This window comes from Equus quagga, chromosome 18, assembly GCF_021613505.1.
Source record: "Equus quagga isolate Etosha38 chromosome 18, UCLA_HA_Equagga_1.0, whole genome shotgun sequence".
NCBI lineage: Eukaryota > Metazoa > Chordata > Mammalia > Perissodactyla > Equidae > Equus > Equus quagga.
In genome coordinates, this window is record NC_060284.1 from 33,890,741 (window position 1) to 33,909,952 (window position 19,212).

The 19,212-nt window shown below is 38.2% G+C and overlaps 1 protein-coding gene across 3 annotated transcripts in view; it reads left to right on the forward strand.

Moving 5' to 3' along the window:
• The window catches only part of CDC14A (cell division cycle 14A), a 159,254-nt gene that overhangs the window by 73,809 nt on the left and 66,233 nt on the right, over positions 1-19,212 (forward strand). For all 3 annotated transcript variants that reach the window (XM_046645730.1, XM_046645728.1, XM_046645727.1), the window contains exons 6-8: positions 2,181-2,247; positions 5,293-5,355; positions 17,537-17,624. In XM_046645730.1, the coding sequence (XP_046501686.1) occupies positions 2,181-2,247; positions 5,293-5,355; positions 17,537-17,624 (218 nt within the window). The remainder of the gene's footprint in view (positions 1-2,180; positions 2,248-5,292; positions 5,356-17,536; positions 17,625-19,212) is intronic.

Here is a 19,212-nt window from a genome sequence, read left to right on the forward strand (position 1 = left end):
TCTGTGAATTTGTTTAGCTGAGTCTAGGTGTGGGAAGATACACTTGGGGGAATAAAGAGCACTTCCAATTCTAATGTTTTTTTACTCTTTTTAAATACAAAGATGGGTTTTTTCTTTTCCTTTTTTGTTTTTTACTAAAGCAGCAGTTTTTAATCTAGGGTCTGTAGAATGAAATTTGGATGACAAAAATTATATCTTTATTTTCACTAACCTTATAATTTATGAGATTGTATTCAATTATAAGGGTTGGAAATAAACTATTAGAAGTATTAGTAATATAAATGACTTTGTCACAGTAGAAATCATAGAGATTTTTATATCCCATTACAGTTGTTTCCTATATCTTATTATTTATGTTCATTCCTTCTTCAAAATTATAGTAATTATCAGACCGCCTACTAGATATTGTTATATAAATAAAAACTGCATAATAAGGTATTATAAATTTGCTTTTTTAATATTTTGATAACTTTAATTAAATTTAATGGAATAGGTCTTCTATTATTCCTGTGTATTCTATTTTATGCATTTAAAAACATTATTCTGAGAAAAAGGGTTCATAGGCTTCACCAGATTGCTTGCAGGGGTCCAGGGCACACAAAAGATTCTGAACCCTTGTCCCAAGAAGACCAGTGCCTACAAAGGCATGTACAGTGATTTATATAAACTGATATTTTGTCTTAGCTCCCCAGCTGCTCCTTTCTCTGAGTTAGTCCATTGAAATTTGCTTCTTCATATATGGTTTACATCTTTACAAGATATTTGAAAAAGGAGCTATTTTGTTTTTCACTGACCCGTGAGTTCAGATGGCATTAAAAGAAGAACTCTTGAAATCAGGCTTAAATATCTAGACTAACTCTTCCTATTTATATAGGGCAACCTTGAAGTTTCAGGACTTAAGAAACATTTCTGTTAAGCTGCTTTGCTAACTTACTATTTTTATATTAGCTTATCAGGATGCTGAAACTCAGTGACGTTGATGTTACCTTTTTAATTCATGGCTTTCCAGCCGTAGTTCAACTTACCTTGGACAGTTATGATATAAAACTTGGTTTCATGTTAGTTATACGTTAAAGGCCTTAAAACTAATTTTCTCCCCATGGAACGTCTTCTGGCACCCTCCCCCAAGCTGTCCCTGGACCGACTTGGTGTGGTGCATTGGACTTTGTCATTGGCAGGTGCCTGACAGCTCTGGGCCTTTGGTTCAGCAGTGGGGCCTCTGCAGGGAGACTGAGAGCCTTGAGGTCAAGTTTCTTGCCTTGGCCACCTTGGAACATTGCTAGTGTTAGAGCTCCAGTGCCAGTTCTTGCTTAACTGACCTGAACTTGATACTCTAGTTTTAAGTTGCCTAAAGCAGGTCTGCTAAGTTGTTCTAAAAACTTAAATAAAGTATGAAGCACTCAATTTTCAGCGCAGTAGGTTCCCACTCCTTTGGTAGAACACTTCATGGTGTGTTGGAAGCTCTTATGGATCCTGAGGAGATTGGAAGCATGACTGCATTTTTCTTAGTTTGTTGGGGGGAGGGGTATGGGAGTGGTGGCATTTAATCCATGAAAATAACTGCTGGTTTCTGTTGACCTGCATACCTTGTCCCACTTTTCTTTTACGCTTCTGTTTACCATATTCCTCTGTCAGAATACCTTTCTCGATGATGAATGTTTTACTTAATGAAACAGCTCGGTTCACTGTTAATTAATAATAATAATAATAAAATATTAATGAGTCATAATATTTATTAAGTGCTTCCTATGTGCTGGGCACTACATGAAGGACTTGACGTATTTTTTAATGACTCTGACAACAATCCTATGAATGTTAGCTACTATCAGTAATTTCATTTCCCAGATGAGGAAACCGACTTGTAGAGGGAAAGAAAATAACTTGCTCCAGGTCCCAGCCAGTATGTGGCAGAGGTGGACTTTGAACCAAGGCAGCCTCACTGCAGAGTTCAGGCTCTTAAATCTGCTTTCTTATTAATTCTGCCTGTTGGATTAAAGCAACTTCAGAAGTGCTTCAGTTAAGCTGCAGGAGTAGTTAACGAGTAGGAGCTGATATGTTACATCAGTTTATCGTGTTGACAGCTGTGAAGCCAAACTGGCATGTCTCCCTCTGACTTGGGTATTTTATTATTTGGATATTCTAGATGCAAGTTTTTAATGTGAAGTTTTTTCTGTTTGTAGGGATGCTTCCTTTGGAAATTGCTCTTACAACCTCACCATCCTCGACTGTTTGCAGGGAATCAGAAAGGTAATACAGTTCTCCTTGCTGTAGCTGACACACTAGTTTAAAAATATGAAAAAGAAATAATATCAACATCTTGTTTGTTGCTGGAAAGAAGAGAGGGGAGCCAGTAAGCAGAAGGCTTTCCACTTCTTGAACAATGATGGATCTGTAGAATACAAACTACAGGGCAAACGGGGAGAGGGTAGGAGAGTAACTCTGTAACTCCTTATAGGGTGGAAGGGGCCTCCCTTTCTGTTTAAACTATCTGTGTTCTGGGGCAGATTTATCACTTCTATCTACTGCTGTGCCTGTGGTATTGCTTTGTCAGCCATTCAGCTTCATTATCAAACTAGATCTTGGCGTGGGAGAGACAGGAAGTTGCCTAAGCCACTGGTCTCCTCTGTTAGTGTGGAGGAGACATTTCCACATTGGTTTTCTCATTGGATATTATGACACGCCCATGAAGTAGTAAGTAGGCCAGTTATTATTTTCTCCTTTTGACAGATGAGGAAACCACTCCACAGAGGTTAAGTCACTCTCAGGGTCACAGAGTTATTAGGAGGACTAATTTTAACTCACATTTCCCTGTCAATCCAGACTTCTTTCTCATAGCCTCTCAGGGTATGTCGTAAATCAACAGTTGTCAAAGTGTGAGAACTTGTTGGAGAGGCAAATTCTCAGTCCTCATCCAAGACTGGCAGAATCATAAACTCTGGGAGTGGGGCCTTGAAGTTTGTGTTTGAACAGTCGCTCCAGGTGATTTGATGCACTCTAAAGTTCAGAGTCAGAGTTATTTATATATATAAAACGCAGAAGTTAATCTAGAAGATTCTTGAGAACTGTTGGGATATGTTAAACATTGGTTTACAATCTGAGAAGTCACACAAGCTATACTGTGAATTCTAATGAATGTTCAAAGTACAACATTCCACCTTGAACATATAGCCGTGATTTATCAGTCAGGAATGTACGTATGACACAGCCCATTGGCAAGGGTCATCGTGGACTGTAAGTATAGTATTAGCAGCAATTCTAGCTCCAGTTTCTGTTCTCTGAGGTAATGTAAAACTGATTTCATTGTGTTTTGAGTTGAGAAAATTGGTATGCTAAATATGCTATCTGTTTTATGTATGTTTTTGACATTTCATTTAAAAATGCATGTAAACTCTGTACAACTTTAAAATAGTTTTCAAATATTTTTCTGTTCACTTAAAAACTATCAAGAGACTCTAGCCCACCCCCTGCAAATAATACCACCAACAAGCACTTCCAGTATCACCAGTTAAGGACCCTTATGGAGATGGTACCCAACATAGAATCCACGATTACAGCCTTTGAAAAATACCCCTGAGGGAAAAGAAGTAATTTATTTATTGTCACTGTTATTGTTATTTTGCCTATCCTGCCATCTGGTAGTGGTTATTTCTTTTCTAACGCTTAGTAAATTCAGAAAGAGTTCACACTGGAGTATCATTATTATCCTGCCCATTATTATAGTGAATGGTAACTTGATACAGAAACTTGTGACATCCTTCCTGTTGTAGAGGAAAGGTCTGCCTTGGTTCATGAAGAGGGTCTTCTGTAAACTCATTTTGTTAGGTGTTGCAGTTTATTTTACCCAAATGTAGAGGAGGTTTCCGGGGAGCTAGTAGATTTTTCACCATGTCTTTAAACACCGAGACACATTGCCCTCTGTACACTCTCTTACATAGGGCTCGAATGTTCTGGGCCATTTTTGTGACGAGTACCATACCTCCTAAGAATGTAGACAGACTATAGCCACATTTTGCCTTTTTTTAGGAAGCGCATCTTTTTGATTTTGATGTATTGACATCATCAGCAGCATAGTTTATGTGTGTGTGAACGTCTGCATACAGAGGCATACACAAACACACACTTTAAAGAAAGGGAAAGTGGCTAGTTCAGGGTATATTTTTCTCACTGTTTTCTCTGGAATGGTGCATATGGATGAACTAGATTGCTTTCTTTAAAGGTGAAATAATTTAAATAAGTTGTTCGGCTTATTCTGTAGAGGTTGTCTAATCCAGTCTTGTCAGAGTTGAGCATTTATAAGAATCACCTAGGAAGACATGTTAAAAATGCTGACCCCGCCCCCAAAGAATCTGATTTAATACTTCTAGGATGGGGCCGAGGAATCTGTACTTTAAATATAAATTACATAAGTGCTTCTGTTACACGTGGTCCATGTTCTACGTTTTGAAAAACGTTGGGCTGTAAAGTGTTTTCAAAGATAGATGTACTCGAGCTTGACTTAATAGTTTCTTCTATTTTTAATGACTCGATCATGTAACTTTTCCAAGTAACTGGTTTTGTATTCTGGTGTAATCTGTTTAGCTTCACGGCTTATAACGTAAAAGGCTCTGTCGTCTTTAAGATATTACATCTGAGCAAGCCAGATAGTTTTGAAAAGTTCTAAGTCATTAGTTACAAAAAGCAGCATGAAGTTTTTCTTTGTGTTGTTAAAAATATCAGTCTTCCTTCTAAACTGTAACAGCAGTCAATTACACTTTTACTCTGTCAGACACTATCACGACGTAAAAGAAATTCTCCCGAAGTAGAATTTTAGGAACAAATAAGGGCCTACTAAGTAAAAATGCCATTTTTGCTAAATATCTCATTAATGGTAAAAGGAAAACAAGTCTCCTGGGAATAATTGATTTTGCTGCTATCTGAGAAGTTAATCACTATTATATATTCTGTCACAGTTAAATATGAATTAATTGCATAGTTCTTAATAGGTTTTAACTATAAGGTTGCTAATATGTTCCATTTTATATATATAATTAATTTTATGTGCAAAACAAATGTAAATTAGAATTCAAGAGGCATATTTTGTGGGACATATTTTCCTGTTTTTCTAAGTGCCTAGTCCTATATGTACGACGGTCTTAAAATTAAGAATGTTAGAAGATGATATGCATTAAAAATCAAAGATTTCAGGCTTTCTCTCCAGGTTAGTGAGGATGATTTTGTGAGCAGGAATTCTGGGAATGGCTAGAAGACTTTGTCAATTTAGTGTGGAAAAACTAATTCAAATTCTGCTTTTAGGGATTACAACATGGATTTTTTGACTTTGAAACATTTGATGTGGATGAATATGAACATTATGAGGTTTGTACATTTTAATTGTTTGCAAGATATAATTTCGTGTTGATTACCCCCCCAACACTCAGGAATTGCAAATTGAATGGGTGCTAAATAAAAGCATTCTGGAGTTTTCTATAGGTGTCAGTTTTCTCCTTTTAACTTTGGTTATTACCTTTGAACCAGGAGTCACCAAAATTTTAGCTTGGTAAAATCCCATATCTGTATATATTCTTTTATCAAACCTTGATTCACAATTACTTTGCGTCTTTAGCTTATGATAAAAAATAATTTTAAAGTATAATTTGGTAGCAAAATTATAAATTATCTTTATTTTAAAATTCAAATTTCATTTAAAACAAAACTAGATTTGTGCCTTGTAATATTTTTGACTGCGTAAATTTTATTTTGAAATATGGCTGAATTTACTTATTTCTAAGAGTTGGCTGATTTTTTTGCCTATGGCACCATCACAAAGCTTTCAAATAATGTCTTGCCTGCTCAGTGTTGTAGATTTTAGGCAAAGGCTGTCCAAGCTAGGTCACTTTATAAGGAGACATTGAAGAATAGCACTTTCTGAGTAGAAGGAGGAATCTAGGAATTAACTTTTCCTGAAAGATGAGAAGCCTGTAGACCATGAGTAGCCTCAAGGTTCTAAGAAAGTGGGCTCATCTGTTGGGGTTCTCCAGAGGAGTTAGAAAATTTATCACTATCCTTAGCTGGACAAGGGCAGCCCTCACATTTTGGGCTCTAGTTCAGGACATGTCTATTTGGGTATCCTGCTTACATGTTAGACTTAACATATCTGAAAAGAAACTGATCATCTTTTGCCCAAACATGGGCTTCTGCATTGTTCATCAGTATTAATGGCATCACCATCCTACCGTTCACCCAGACTCAAGACCAGAAACATTTCTTTGTCTCCCTAATCTAACAAGTATTTGAATTCCTGTTGCCAATGTCCCAGGATGTGTTTCCTCCCTCCTTCCCTTTGTGTTCTCCCTGGCTCAGGTCTCACATCCTCTCTCGTGGACTATTATAAGCACTGTCTAAGGGAGCCCTCACCCTTCTCCTCTTGGTCTTTCACCCACTTGCCTGAGAGATCTTAAAACAGAGCTCTTATCTTGGCTTGTCTTGGCCCCAAACTTGCTGTTGCTCCCATTCCTCTCCTGCAGAAGTAAGGGGAAACTCCCCTGTCCCGGCACTCTTAGCATGGATGCTCTCTAGCTCACCTAGCTGCCTCATCTTGTTTCCTCAGTCATCCCTGCTGAGCTGTGTACTTACTGTTTCTTGAATGTCTCTGTGCCCTGGCTGAGCTTCCTTTCTCTTAGGCGCCCATCTTCTTTAACCTTTCCTCTCCTCTATTTGACCAGTGTCAAATCCTACACTGGTCAGCTCTCACTCTCTAGAGTATTCTTTCTCCCTCAATTTCACGTGTTAGAATTTGTACTTTCCATTTTTCTTATCTTACATCATAGCTATTGGTATACAAGCTTTATTTTCCCTATAAGATTGCAGATTCCTTGTGGATGGGACATGACTAAATGGAAAAATACATACCAAGTTCTCAGATAGAAAGGTTTAACATTATAAAACTGCCTCTTCTCCAAAATTAATAAATTGGGTGAAATTTGTTAAAGACCTCGAATTTTTTTTTAACCATAAAAACATTGTTATCGTGGCATCTTTAGTAGTGCCAAAAAAAGAAAAAGTACAACCCCCTAAAAAATTCCCAAAAAACTAGAGACGAAGAGGCTATGTACTTGTAAGGGGGAAGGCTGAATAACCTGTAGTACCTTAGGATGTTATGTCGTCATTTAGAAAAATGAATTTGAGCTATATCACTTGTCTTGGAGTGATTTCTATAATACGTTGTTGAGAAGAAAAGATATAGCGGAGTGCTTATAATATAATCCCCCCTTTTTAATAAAACAAACAATAACAAGATCCACCTCCACCCCATATACATATATGTATATCTGTATTATATGACCAGAAGTGATTTCCTGTGAAGCTAATGAAGCTTAAACTTTAGAGACCCTCAATCGCATGGGCACCTTTTAAAGTCCTATACCTAATTTTGTGTTTGTAATTTTGTATTCTTAAAGTGGGCCTCCAAAGTAGATGTTTCAGGCACCCCCCAAAACCTGGATTTCTGCCCCATGTATATGAGCATGGAGAAAATTATGTGGCAGAACACTAAAGCCGTTTCAGTTAAAGGAGATAGTGGGGTTGGGGTTAGAGAGGGAGAGGAAGGAACAAATACCACAATACAGAGAAAAGACTAGTTGACATTTTACTTATCCCCTCCCTTTTTAAAAAAATTTTAATGGTGATGTTGAGAGTTAGTTGAAAAAGCTATTGAGAAACCTGAAACGGACAATGCAATTTCATTCTTGCAAACCAACCAACCAAACAAAAATCTGCTAAGAATGTGGTCATACCTTCACCTGAATCAACCACCACCATCACCACCACTCGGGTAATGGGAGGGGAGGAGGCAGTTGGCGAACATTTGGAAAGTTTTCTGTCAAATTACTTTCTTTTTGAGAATGACATGTCCACTTTATCAAAAAGCCTAGAAAATAGAAAATCACAAGTAGAAGTGTGATTGGCAGGTAGTAAGCATTTCATAAATGTTGCTTAATGAATAAGTGGCTAAATAAAGGAACTCTCTTCCTGACAATCTGTGGGCCCAGTCATTTTTGTCATAACTTCTGTCTCTGTTCCCTCACCTGCTTTATGAGTCTGGACTTTTGGAGAACTTGTGGAAGAGCTAAATTTACATGTTTCGTTAGCTCCAACGAAGTCAGTATTCCCAGGAAGACATAGTTTTCAAAGTAAAGTTTTATCATTGACAGCATATTATGAGAATGTAAGTCGTAGATGATTGGGGGATGTTCAAGGTGAAGCTTTTGAAAGGCACGTTTTGACTAAACTACATTTAATATATAATACGGCGGCTCAAGAAAAAGCCTAAATTAATGGCACTGCATCTCTCTGTGACATTAAAAGGGGGAGGCTTATGATAAGAATGTCATTTATAAATGCTATTAATGACAGGGGCAGCAGAACATGGGAAGTACTTGTTTTATAAAGTCTGCAGATAAACCTCTGCTCATTGTGCAAAAGGTTATCTCCATCTTCTTCCTGTAATTCATGGGTCTAGAGCAGCACTGTCCAATAGAAATATAGTGAGAATCGTGTATGTTTATATATTTTAAACATTCTAGTAGCCACATTTAGAAAAAGCAAAAAGAAATGATGAAATGAATTTTAATTATATATTTTATTTAATGCAATATCATTTCAACATGTAATCAATATAAAAATTATTAATGAGGTATTTTACCTTTTTATTTTTGAACTAAGCCTGCAAGACCCAGCGTGTAGTTGACACTGCAGCACATCTCAGTTTGGACTGGCCACGTTTCAAGTGCCCAGTAGCCCCATGTAGCTAGAGTGCAAATTCTGCAAGGACAGCCTTGACAGAGAACTATCATAGTCCCTCAGTATGGCATGAAGCCTAGATAAGCAGAACAGGGTCTGCCTGCTTTCTGAGGCGATTTAATTGTTCACTTAAGCGTTGATTTCAAGGCCCTGTCATATTTAGAAGGCTTGGGATAAGTATCTCAGGCTCTTGCTTTATTTTTGTGTAACTTACAAATGGCCCATTGTATTAAGTATTGATAAACAAAAGTATCTTCTAAAATGTGGCCTCTCAGGTCCTTTGCCAAGCTGTTGTGGAGTTGTGGCTTCCTCACATTTGCACTGATCAAACAGACATCATTCTGGCACTATGCGATGACGGTCTGATGAAGAAATTGTGCAGGATGGTGGTCCAAAAGCTTCTCCTAGGAATCAGTGTCAAACATTCATACTTTCCCAGCAGGTTTCTTATGGTATTCTCAAAGATCTAAGAGCGCGGCCACTCCTTTGATATCTAGCCATGGATCAGTTCACTTGAAAAATAGAAACAGGCTTTTTGCCCCAGGGAAAAACAATGGAGATGAAAAAGCTTGAGTATTCTATCAAGTGATGCACTTGCAGGTATGTGAGGACCTGTAGCCTCACACACCTCTATAGAGTTAATGCTCATGTAGGTTAATATTCTGCTTTTAAGACTCAGAAAGTAGCACCCATAGAAAGAGTCTGCCTTCAGTCAACTTCTCTTCTTTTTGAGTGAACTATCCTTACCAAATAAGACCTTGTCTGAACACCACCTATCGTTAATGACGCTGCTCTTAAGTAGTCATTATTCATCAAAGAGAATTTGAAGTTGTATTTTTAGTTTATTTGGTTTTCCCTAAGGGGCTTTCTACTGTTTACTAGTAGGCTTGCCATTTTTGATCATGCCCCTATGCTGGCCATACACAGATGAACTCGCAGAACAACAGAGAGCAAGAGTTATCCAGTAGCAGTACCCTGTTCCTGCTTAGGGGGAGGGAAAAGAGAGAGAAATGCAAAAAAACAGAGCTTCAGTGGCATCCTTTGGGGGTGCCTCATCGCTGTGGCTTACATTTATTCCCCATCCAGAATGTGGCCCATGCAATTTCAAAGTGCTGCCTTAAATATCCTTTAGGGGATTAGATGGAGCTTAAAGTTCATGGAGAGCCCACTTCAAAAATGAAAAAATTGTTTTGACTTCTTTCTTTGAGCTATTTTCTATCTGCCATGATCTTTTCCTCACCATAAAATTCCTTTTTTGAGAAAAAAATGCATTCTGTGAAGTAGTTTTGTCAGTATGAGGATATTTCCCAGAATATCAAGCTATTATTGACTTGACCCTGTGCTTTTATATGCTGACAAACCCCAGCCACTTCTTTGCCATTGGTTACTCGATGGAAGTGGTTAGAGCTGTGCTTGGCTGCTGCAGGCCTGATGACAGACAAACTGGTTACTGCCTCCTTGAGAGTGGAGTCACTGCACAGGGCTTCCTTTTGTTTCTCTTGTCATGGCACACGTGGAGAATGATAATATTTGCTCAGCACCCTGTGATCATAGCTCACAGCTGTTGGCGACTGGGCTGGGGACTCTGGCTGCTCCAGTCCCTGCCCAGGCAACTCCATTCTGTTAGACTGGTTGGGAAGCTTTGTTCTACAGAAATAATGGTGTACAGATAAACTTTTGTTATATGAGAGTCAAGAAGCCGCATTACAGTCTTAATGGCTTCAATTTGATAACTTTTCAATTCGTTTATTGAACGTTTATTATGTGCTTCCTATTTGCTCAGTGTATTTGCTAGGAATAGTATTTTTTTTTAGGAGGATGCCTGTAATTTCATCTCTTCATGTGTGGGATTAGAGCCTTTTTTCTTGTCGCCTGCTATCATAGACTCCGTATATTCTTGTGTAGAAGTTATGTTTGACTTTTGCCGCAAGCCCCGAAATTCATGTTTAACAAATTAGTTCTCTACACAGAATTTCTCATTGATCTGGGACAGGCTGAGTGTGGGAAATTTGGCTCCTGAGATAGTCTAGCAATTCTTAAGTCATTATTATTGCTATCTTCACAAAGGATATTCTTTGTGGAAAAGAGCATTGCTCTTCTAAAAGATGATTTCACATTATCTTAGCCACGTTACAATGTGGCCCGTCTGAGAACTGTTTATTAGAAAGTGTTGGTTGATTCTGGATGCCTAGGATTGGGTCTTTCTGGAATCTTGGGCCTCTTCCATCAAGTCTTCATATTACTGTCAGTGTATGTTTCAGAAGTTGTCTGATTGTATCACTCTCCTGCTGCTTTAAGTCCTTCATGGACTCCACGCTGACTGAAAGTGGGGAAGAATTGCAAACCCCTTAATGCGGCGCAGAAGGCCCTTCTTGACTGAGCTCTTCCTTCCTCTCCACGCTTATCTCTTTCCCCTCCCTTCTCATACCCAAGTCTATGCAGCTTCCCAGATAGCAGTGCTTCTTCATGCTTTTGTGCCTTTGGGCATACTCTTGGCCCTCCTCCTGTCTGTGATCCCTTCTCACCTGCCCGTCATATTTATGTGGCTGACTGCTAAGTCATTCTCAGCTCTGTGGGAGCTCTTCTCACACAGTGTTGCTTGAAACTCTATTTACACATCTGTGTCTTCTCTGTGCTTTGGGTCCTTGAGGACAGGAACTGTGTCTTATTCATCTTTGGATGAATAAGTAATCCAGCAGCATAGTATACTCATAGTGGACTGTCATTAATTGCTTGTAGAATGAAAGAACTAAGGAATAAATAAGTGAATACTAAAAACAGGAGTAGAGCACATTTCAAGATATTTTATATAATTTATTAAATGTAACTACTTTTCAATGGAAAGTGATCAAGACGTCTTAATTAAGAATCCACTCTGGGAGTCAGCCCAGTGGCATAGTGGTTAAGTTTGCACGCTCTGCTTCGGCAGCCCAGGGTTTGTGGGATCAGATTGCAGGTGCAGACCTACACACTGCTCAACAAACCATACAGTGGTGGTGTCCCACACATAAAATAGAGGAGGATTGGCACAGATATTAACTCAGGGACAGTCTTCCTTAAGCAAAAAGAGGAGGATTGGCAACAGATGTTAGCTCAAGGTCAATCTTCCTCACCAAAAATAAATAAATAAATAGATAAAATCCATTCTGATTTTGCAGTAACACTCCAGGGAAAAATTTACTGACTGTAATAGACAACTTCTTGTAATGATATTTCTGTCTTTCATCACCAACCAATCTATGCTGCAAGAGTGAGTTTTTGAATTATTTGCAACACAGGTTGCTAGATATTGTAACCTTGGATCAGGGCTTGCATGTAATGTCAGTTTAGTTTAATATTTGAACGGAGACTGTCTCCAGGTTGACTGTGTCATCCTTCATTACAGTTAGTAAGTAAATTGTCAAACTGACCAGGTGGTGTAGACTCCCGAGGTTGCCCTTTTGCATGTACCTTGAGAGTTAATAATGTTTGTTAGGTCTCCCAGCTCTTGATGTGTCACCCCAGGTCAGCAGCAGGAGTCATTGTTGTTGAAGACGTAAGGTATGATGTTTTGAGGCTTTGCTTTGGATTAGTATTTGTACAGGAAACTAAAATGTAATCTGGACATTGCTTGATCTGCTGTCTTTGCTTGTTCATGGATTATAGAACTGGAAAAATGTGAATTTCTGCCACTGTAATTGTGAATTCCTGCCATAGGACTGGGGTCAGGCGAGTTCCAGAATGGAGGTATATGGGTATGTCCTCACCACCTGGAGGAACTATGGAGGTGTGCCTGCCAAGGTGATTTGACTACTCAAAGAACTATTAGAAGCATTTCCCTGGAGCCATCCCGTGGTGTTGATTGCACCACTCAAAGGTCACCAGTTTAAGGAAGCAAAGTTGCTTCCCAGACACTGCAGCTGCTAGAGTGGAGGGACCCAGTGCTTCCACATTAGCTAATGCGGGTGTGGTTCAAAGATCATGTTGGTTAAATCTATAAAATGTTTTGAGGTCTACCTTATCCTGAGAAATTTCTCATGGTCTTTTCTTCCTCTTTAATTATTGTTTGGTCTCTGTTCCTTTTTTTTTTTTTTTTACCTCCAAATGTCTTAAGAGAGCAGTCTTGAGTCTGTTTTTACTCAGCCAGTCATCTGATGATGGCCTGGCCTCTACCTTTGTGACTCTACTGAAATTGGTCCTGCTAACACAAGAGTTCGCACCAGCAAATAGTTGTGCGTGGTCTTGTTCCTACTGGATTTACTCAGTGGCCATTCTCTAATTCTGAAAACTCACTTTCCTCCCCTAACTTCTAAGGTTCTGTCTCCTGCATTTCTCCTCCTTCCATCTCTGGTAATCTTTCTCAGTCCCCTTATAAGTCCTTTCTCTTCCTTTTCCCACCTGAAATGCTGCTGCTCTCCAGGGCCTTATGATTTCTCGTTATGCACGCTCTCTGTGAGTGAGAGCACCTGTTTCCAAGTTTCAGTAACCACCTAGTCCCGATAGCCTCAGATCTTCATGTCTTGAGCACTGGAATGGCACTCTGCAACTGGCAGATGCATTCCCTGGTCTGGGCTGTTGGAGCAGTACCCTGGATGTTTTTTCCCACCAGCATCTCCCCACCCCCACTGTTGCTAGTGGAGGTGAAGCGATCATCCACATGGGTCACTCCTCTTTCCCTCCGCCACACTGTCTCTCTCAAAAGCAAATCTAAATTAATAATCTAGAGTTGGATTATTATTTAAGCCATGTGGCATGGTAACAATTTAAACCAAATAACTCAAATATTTACTTTGCTTTAAGCTCATAAAGTGCCAATCACTACAGCATGTTTGCATTTATGTAATAGAATTATTCTGTCAACTCTATTTTATTGTTTTAGAAGTTAGGAAAATATAAACAAGGCACTTTTCTAATGAATCAAAAAGAACTTTGTAGTTCTGTCTTTTTGATTTTTACAATAGTCTTCATGCCACCATTAAACCTCTTGTATACTTCTGTTGTAGCACTTATCAAGGCTGAATGCAACTTTTCCTTTAATGGGTGTCTTAGTTTGGGCTGCTATGACAAAAATACCATAGACTGTGTGCTTAAACAACAAACAGTTATTTCTCACAGTTCTGGAGGCTTGATCAAGATCAAGTTGCCAGCAGATTTGGTGTCTGGTGATGGCCATTTTCCTGGTTCATAGATGGCCATATTCTCCTTGTGTCTTCACGTGGTGAAAGGAGCAAGGGAACTCTCTGGGGTCTCTCTTATAAGGACACTAATCCCATTCGTGAGGGCTCTATCCTCATGACCTAATCACCTCCTGAAGGCCCCACCTCCAAATACCATCACATTGGGGATTAGGTTTCAACATATGAATTTTGGGGAACACAAACATTCAGACCATAGCAATGGGTAAAATGGAGATGATAATAGCACCTGCATTCATAGGGTTCCTGTAGGGATTAAATGAGTTGCATGTAATAGAGTAGTTCGTAGCACAGAGTCAGTGATTTGCTGCTATTATTATTACAGTTGTTTGTCACTCCCACTTGCTTTCAGACTCCTTTAGAGCACAGAGGGAAGGCTTTTTAATTTTTTTTGTATGACACCGAGTTATAATCCTCGATGTATAATAAAGGCTCAGCACATGGTTCAATGAGTATTGAATTGTGCTTAAAACCTGTTTAGCCATGTTATAGAAAACGTATGTTGATAAAGGGAATAATCCTGTAACTGTCAACTTCAAGGTCTATCTTTTCTATCTTACTGTCTGTTTATTACAATGGTAATAAGGCCAAACGTTTTTCAGTGTTTGGTCTGAAAAATATGTTTGTAACCATTACAACAGAGGTATGCCTTACTGGCACAGATGTATTTCTTAGAAGTTATAAAAATTTATGTTTTCAAGTCAATTATATTTTATTTTAAAACTGTTAATTACTTTGTAAGCAACTGTGATTTTTTTTTTCTAAAGATTTTATTTTTTCCTTTTTCTCCCCAAAGCCCCCCGGTGCATAGTTGTGTATTCTTCGTTGTGGGTTCTTCTAGTTGTGGCATGTGGGACGCTGCCTCAGCATGGTCTGACGAGCAGTGCCATGTCCGCGCCCAGGATTCGAACCAACGAAACACTGGGCCGCCTGCAGCGGAGCGCGCGAACTTAACCACTCGGCCACGGGGCCAGCCCCTTTTCAATTATACTTTAAATGCACCAGGACAGTTAGCTATTCCAAAGAAATCTGGTAAATCTTTTGTAGACTGAAGAATCCTGGTAAAGTGAATAGTAACACCTAAATGTGTCAGTTTCAGGAATTCAGATTTTTATTTTGGGGTTTTCATAGAGTGAGGAACATCTGAAGTTTGTCTACATAGTACGTGGTAGGTAGTAGGCTTTAGATTGGAAGAGGTGAAATACGTTCTTATCTTATCCTTGCTTAGATGTTTGTTTATAAAATGTGGTAGGCTTGGGAAAGTACCTCAAGTTCCCGTCTGATCTAGATTCTTTGAACTGTGTGTGTGTGTGTGTGTGTGTGCATTTAATTAGAAAAACAGATTTTTCATCTTAAATATTCTATTATTGATAAATATTGACATTCTTATAAAACACTATGATATTAATTTTGGAAGCTTACCAAAGTAAGCTTATATTAGTCGGTTAAAAGCTATGACTTTACTAACTTCTTTTCGGATTTGAATCAAAGTCCTAAATCTTTTTGTTTACTCCATCAACCTTATCTAAGCTACTGAATATGGATGAATAATATCTAATGTTTATCTTTTTGGGTGGACAGATTTGCAAACAGTCTTTTTGTCTGTGAGTGAATGTGTCCTAGAGAGTCCACTGCCTGTCTCCATGTCATTGATGATGAAAGGTTACTGTTTAACCCAATGCATGTCTATCATCCGAATAAACAGGCATAAGACAATTTATTTGTTTAGGCCTCCTTAGTGGTCAAAGATACAGAAATAGTGAACATAGAAACCTGTTTTCTTCGACTGTTCACAAAGAATTGGTTTTAGCCTTTTGATGGTTAGAGCATGCTTTTATATTTGAATTTTAAATAATGTTTTAAGCTTAATAATTACTTAAGAGGGATTTTGGACTGTTAATTTGAGACTGCTTTATTTAACCAAGAAAATGTTTAATTATCATAAAGAGTTTAGATTCTATATTCATATTGTTATAAATAATTATGCTTGAGATTTAATTTGGCGTGTGTGCTCATAACACTCATAGTATCTCTAAGATTTTATTTAGGGCATTGTGGAGATATCATGTTTATTACAATTAGATTAATGCAATTCAGACATTTATAGGGTGTCATGTAAAGTTTCATTTATAACCTTTTATAACTGGTAAGAAACATCTGCATTTTAAACATGAAAATTGTACAGCTAAGTTTTGATTATCGTGGACCTGATAATGTGTAGTATAAGTAATTAAAGTGGAGGCTCCGGTTTTCCTTTATGACATTACTCCAGTTTATTTAACGAGTACTTGCTGAGCTCTCACACCAGAGCGCGGACTCTGTATTTGACTCAGATTGCTACCATTGAGGTCTGTGCCACGTAGCAGAAGAGAGAGCCTTTTGTGTGCACAGCCTTAGCCCAGGAAAGAGAACTGCCTTCCTTCCCTGCCTGGGAACTATCCATGCAGAGCTATGAGAGCCCTGAGGGGGGACTTGGAGACTTGAGCTGTGCCTGGTGGTGGGGATGGGGGTGGGCTAAAGATGGCTTACATGAAGAGGTGAAACATATATTTTGTGATGCATTGTACAAATGTCTCCCAATTACCTGCAAGATCTCAGGTACCCTCAGCCCTGCCGCAGTGTTCCATGGGTTCACGGAGACTTGGGGAAGGGAAGGAGATGGAGGAGGTGATGGAGCAGTGGGAGGATGCTCAGCCCCTTCCCTGGTCTTCAAGCCTTTCTGAGGATTCCTTAGAGTGTGTAGACGAGGCCGACAATTGGTAATCCGTCAGCCTGCAGGTGTGTTTTATTTGATTTCATAGTATTTAAAAACTTAATTTAAAACAGTCAACATTTCACATATAGAAAGATTTCACATGAAAATCCAATTGAAAGATCGGCCACAATCAGTCTGCTTTCCTGCAAGGTGACTGACTGGCCGGAGCTGAAGAGTGCCTGCTTTTATTTATGTCTCTGCCTGATCTTGTCACTCTTTGGGTTTGCAGCCCCTGTGGTAGAACATGGCTGTCTCTGGTTTGTGGTCTACCTAGAGGGTTTGCTGAGCCTCTGTCCCTCACTCCTGCCTCCTTCCATTTCCCAGTCTAAAAATCAGCATTGACAACAGATATCAATCTATAAAAACACAAAAACACCTGGAAGTGTGTTCATCACGACCCTGATATTTATAGATTTTTTTCTTTGTTTAAAGTATGTTTACCATGTTCGTGGAAAGTGCTTATATTTTCCATTTTCTATTTCCCTTTATTTTTTGCTGGGACAAAAAGCAATGTTTATTTTCATTTCATTTCATTGCAGAGTAGCCAAGAGACAAAATTATTTTAAGCTAAGTCCCTCCACTTTAAATAAAGTTTTCTAAACTTTTCATATAGCCTAGATAAAAATTTTTCTGAAGCAGATTGAATTCATAAATATTATTTTGAGAATCAGATGCGTATTTTTATTTTAAGCTATATTACTTTGCCTTCATGTATGTCCAGTTAGTCTAATACGAATAGAGTAAAAATCAGTTTTATTTGTAAGGGTTTTGTAAATTGTATAAGAATTATAAAATATTTTTCTTTTCTTTTCTCACAAAATTCTTCCAGCGAGTTGAAAATGGTGACTTCAACTGGATTGTTCCAGGAAAATTTTTAGCATTTAGTGGACCACATCCAAAAAGCAAAATTGAAAATGGTAGGTTTTTCTTTATTTTACCATCCAAAAATTTATTTCAGTTCATTTTCTTTAATTTCTTTATTTCCTCAGATAATCCTTTCTTTTGGTAATATTTGCCAAAGAATATTTATTCCTAATTTTAAAAATTGAACAGTAGTAATGAGTGTGTTAAATATTTTAGTTTAGTAGGTAGAGCTATAATCACTTTTAAAACTAGCAAATTTTTAGGTTGCCCTAAATAGGATGCTCACTTTACTTGACCCAATTATCAAAGAAAAATCTGAGAAAGAAACTGGTCCATCAATAAGCAGATTGCTGAATCCTATCATTGGTTCTCACATGTGTTTGGTGGTAGAGTGCTACACATCAAGGTCTTTGGGGAACACCATGTTGCGCAATGACGATAATGACAATAGCTGTCTTTTATTGAGTAGTAACCAGGTGCTAGTTACTAGCTAATCACAGCGTTATCTCATTTAATGCATACATGACTCTGTGAGGTGTAGGTACTATTCTCTCCCTTTTACTGAGGGTTATGAAGAGGGAATTTGCCCAAGCTTCCTAAACATTGCCACTGCACTGATACTGAGTTCCATCATGACAACTTGGAACAGTTTTCTAGCTGACAGTGATTAAATTATGTATTTGCAGTATATGGATAGCCATGGGCATACATAATCAGGAAAAATAAATAAAAGCAAAACAAAAAATAATTCTCTTGAATGAAACGTGATCAGCTATATGAGTTCTCCCATTCGTATTTATTTTCTACTTTATTATTTTCTTCCATTTGGTAACACTCCCTAGAAGATAAGTAATGATAAGTACCAAGGGTTTAAGAATAATTTATGAGAGAAGTTCTTAAAATTGAAAACTATTACCCATGAACATATAGCTTCTTTTTTTGTTCTTATCTGCTTGCAGAGCTGAAACACTGGTACCCTGAGGGAACGTAATTTGAAACCCCTAGTCTAGCTTTATTCTTCTTTCATCATCATCATCATCATAAGTATTTATTCTAAAGTCTAGTTTCATTGTATATTGTTACTCATGCATTTAGATTTGATAATTTGTTTGAGTTTCCGCAGATGTGCTTATCATTTCCCCAACTATTACGTATGGACCAGGGAACTCTGCTGGAGTCATGGTTTCCTCTGTGGATGGGCAATCCAGGTCTAGAGAGTTAAGCTGACAAATAGAAAGCCTCTATACTGAAGCCAGAATTAGATCTTCTCATTCACAAACTTGCTGATGAATCTCTTTTGCTCCAGACATTGATAATTAACCTCTGTCATGTTGGGTTGTTGGGAACAACACGTTGAGTGCCTCAGGAAGCTGCCTTCTGACAGTTGGTCTTTGAAGACAGGATTGATTAAATCCAGCTTTGGCCTTCTGTGCAAAATGATCTGACTCAGAAAATCTTAGTAGGTGTATGGTTGTAGTAGTGCCTTTGTTGTTGGGTGTTCATCTGGCAACATTGAAAGATTTTTGCCATTTGGGAGTCATGTGTTTTATGAAATTTTCTGGAAGAGGAGATGAGAGATATAATTAAAAAATCATTTAAAATATTTTTATAGAGGTAATACATGTTTTTTTTAAGAAAAGA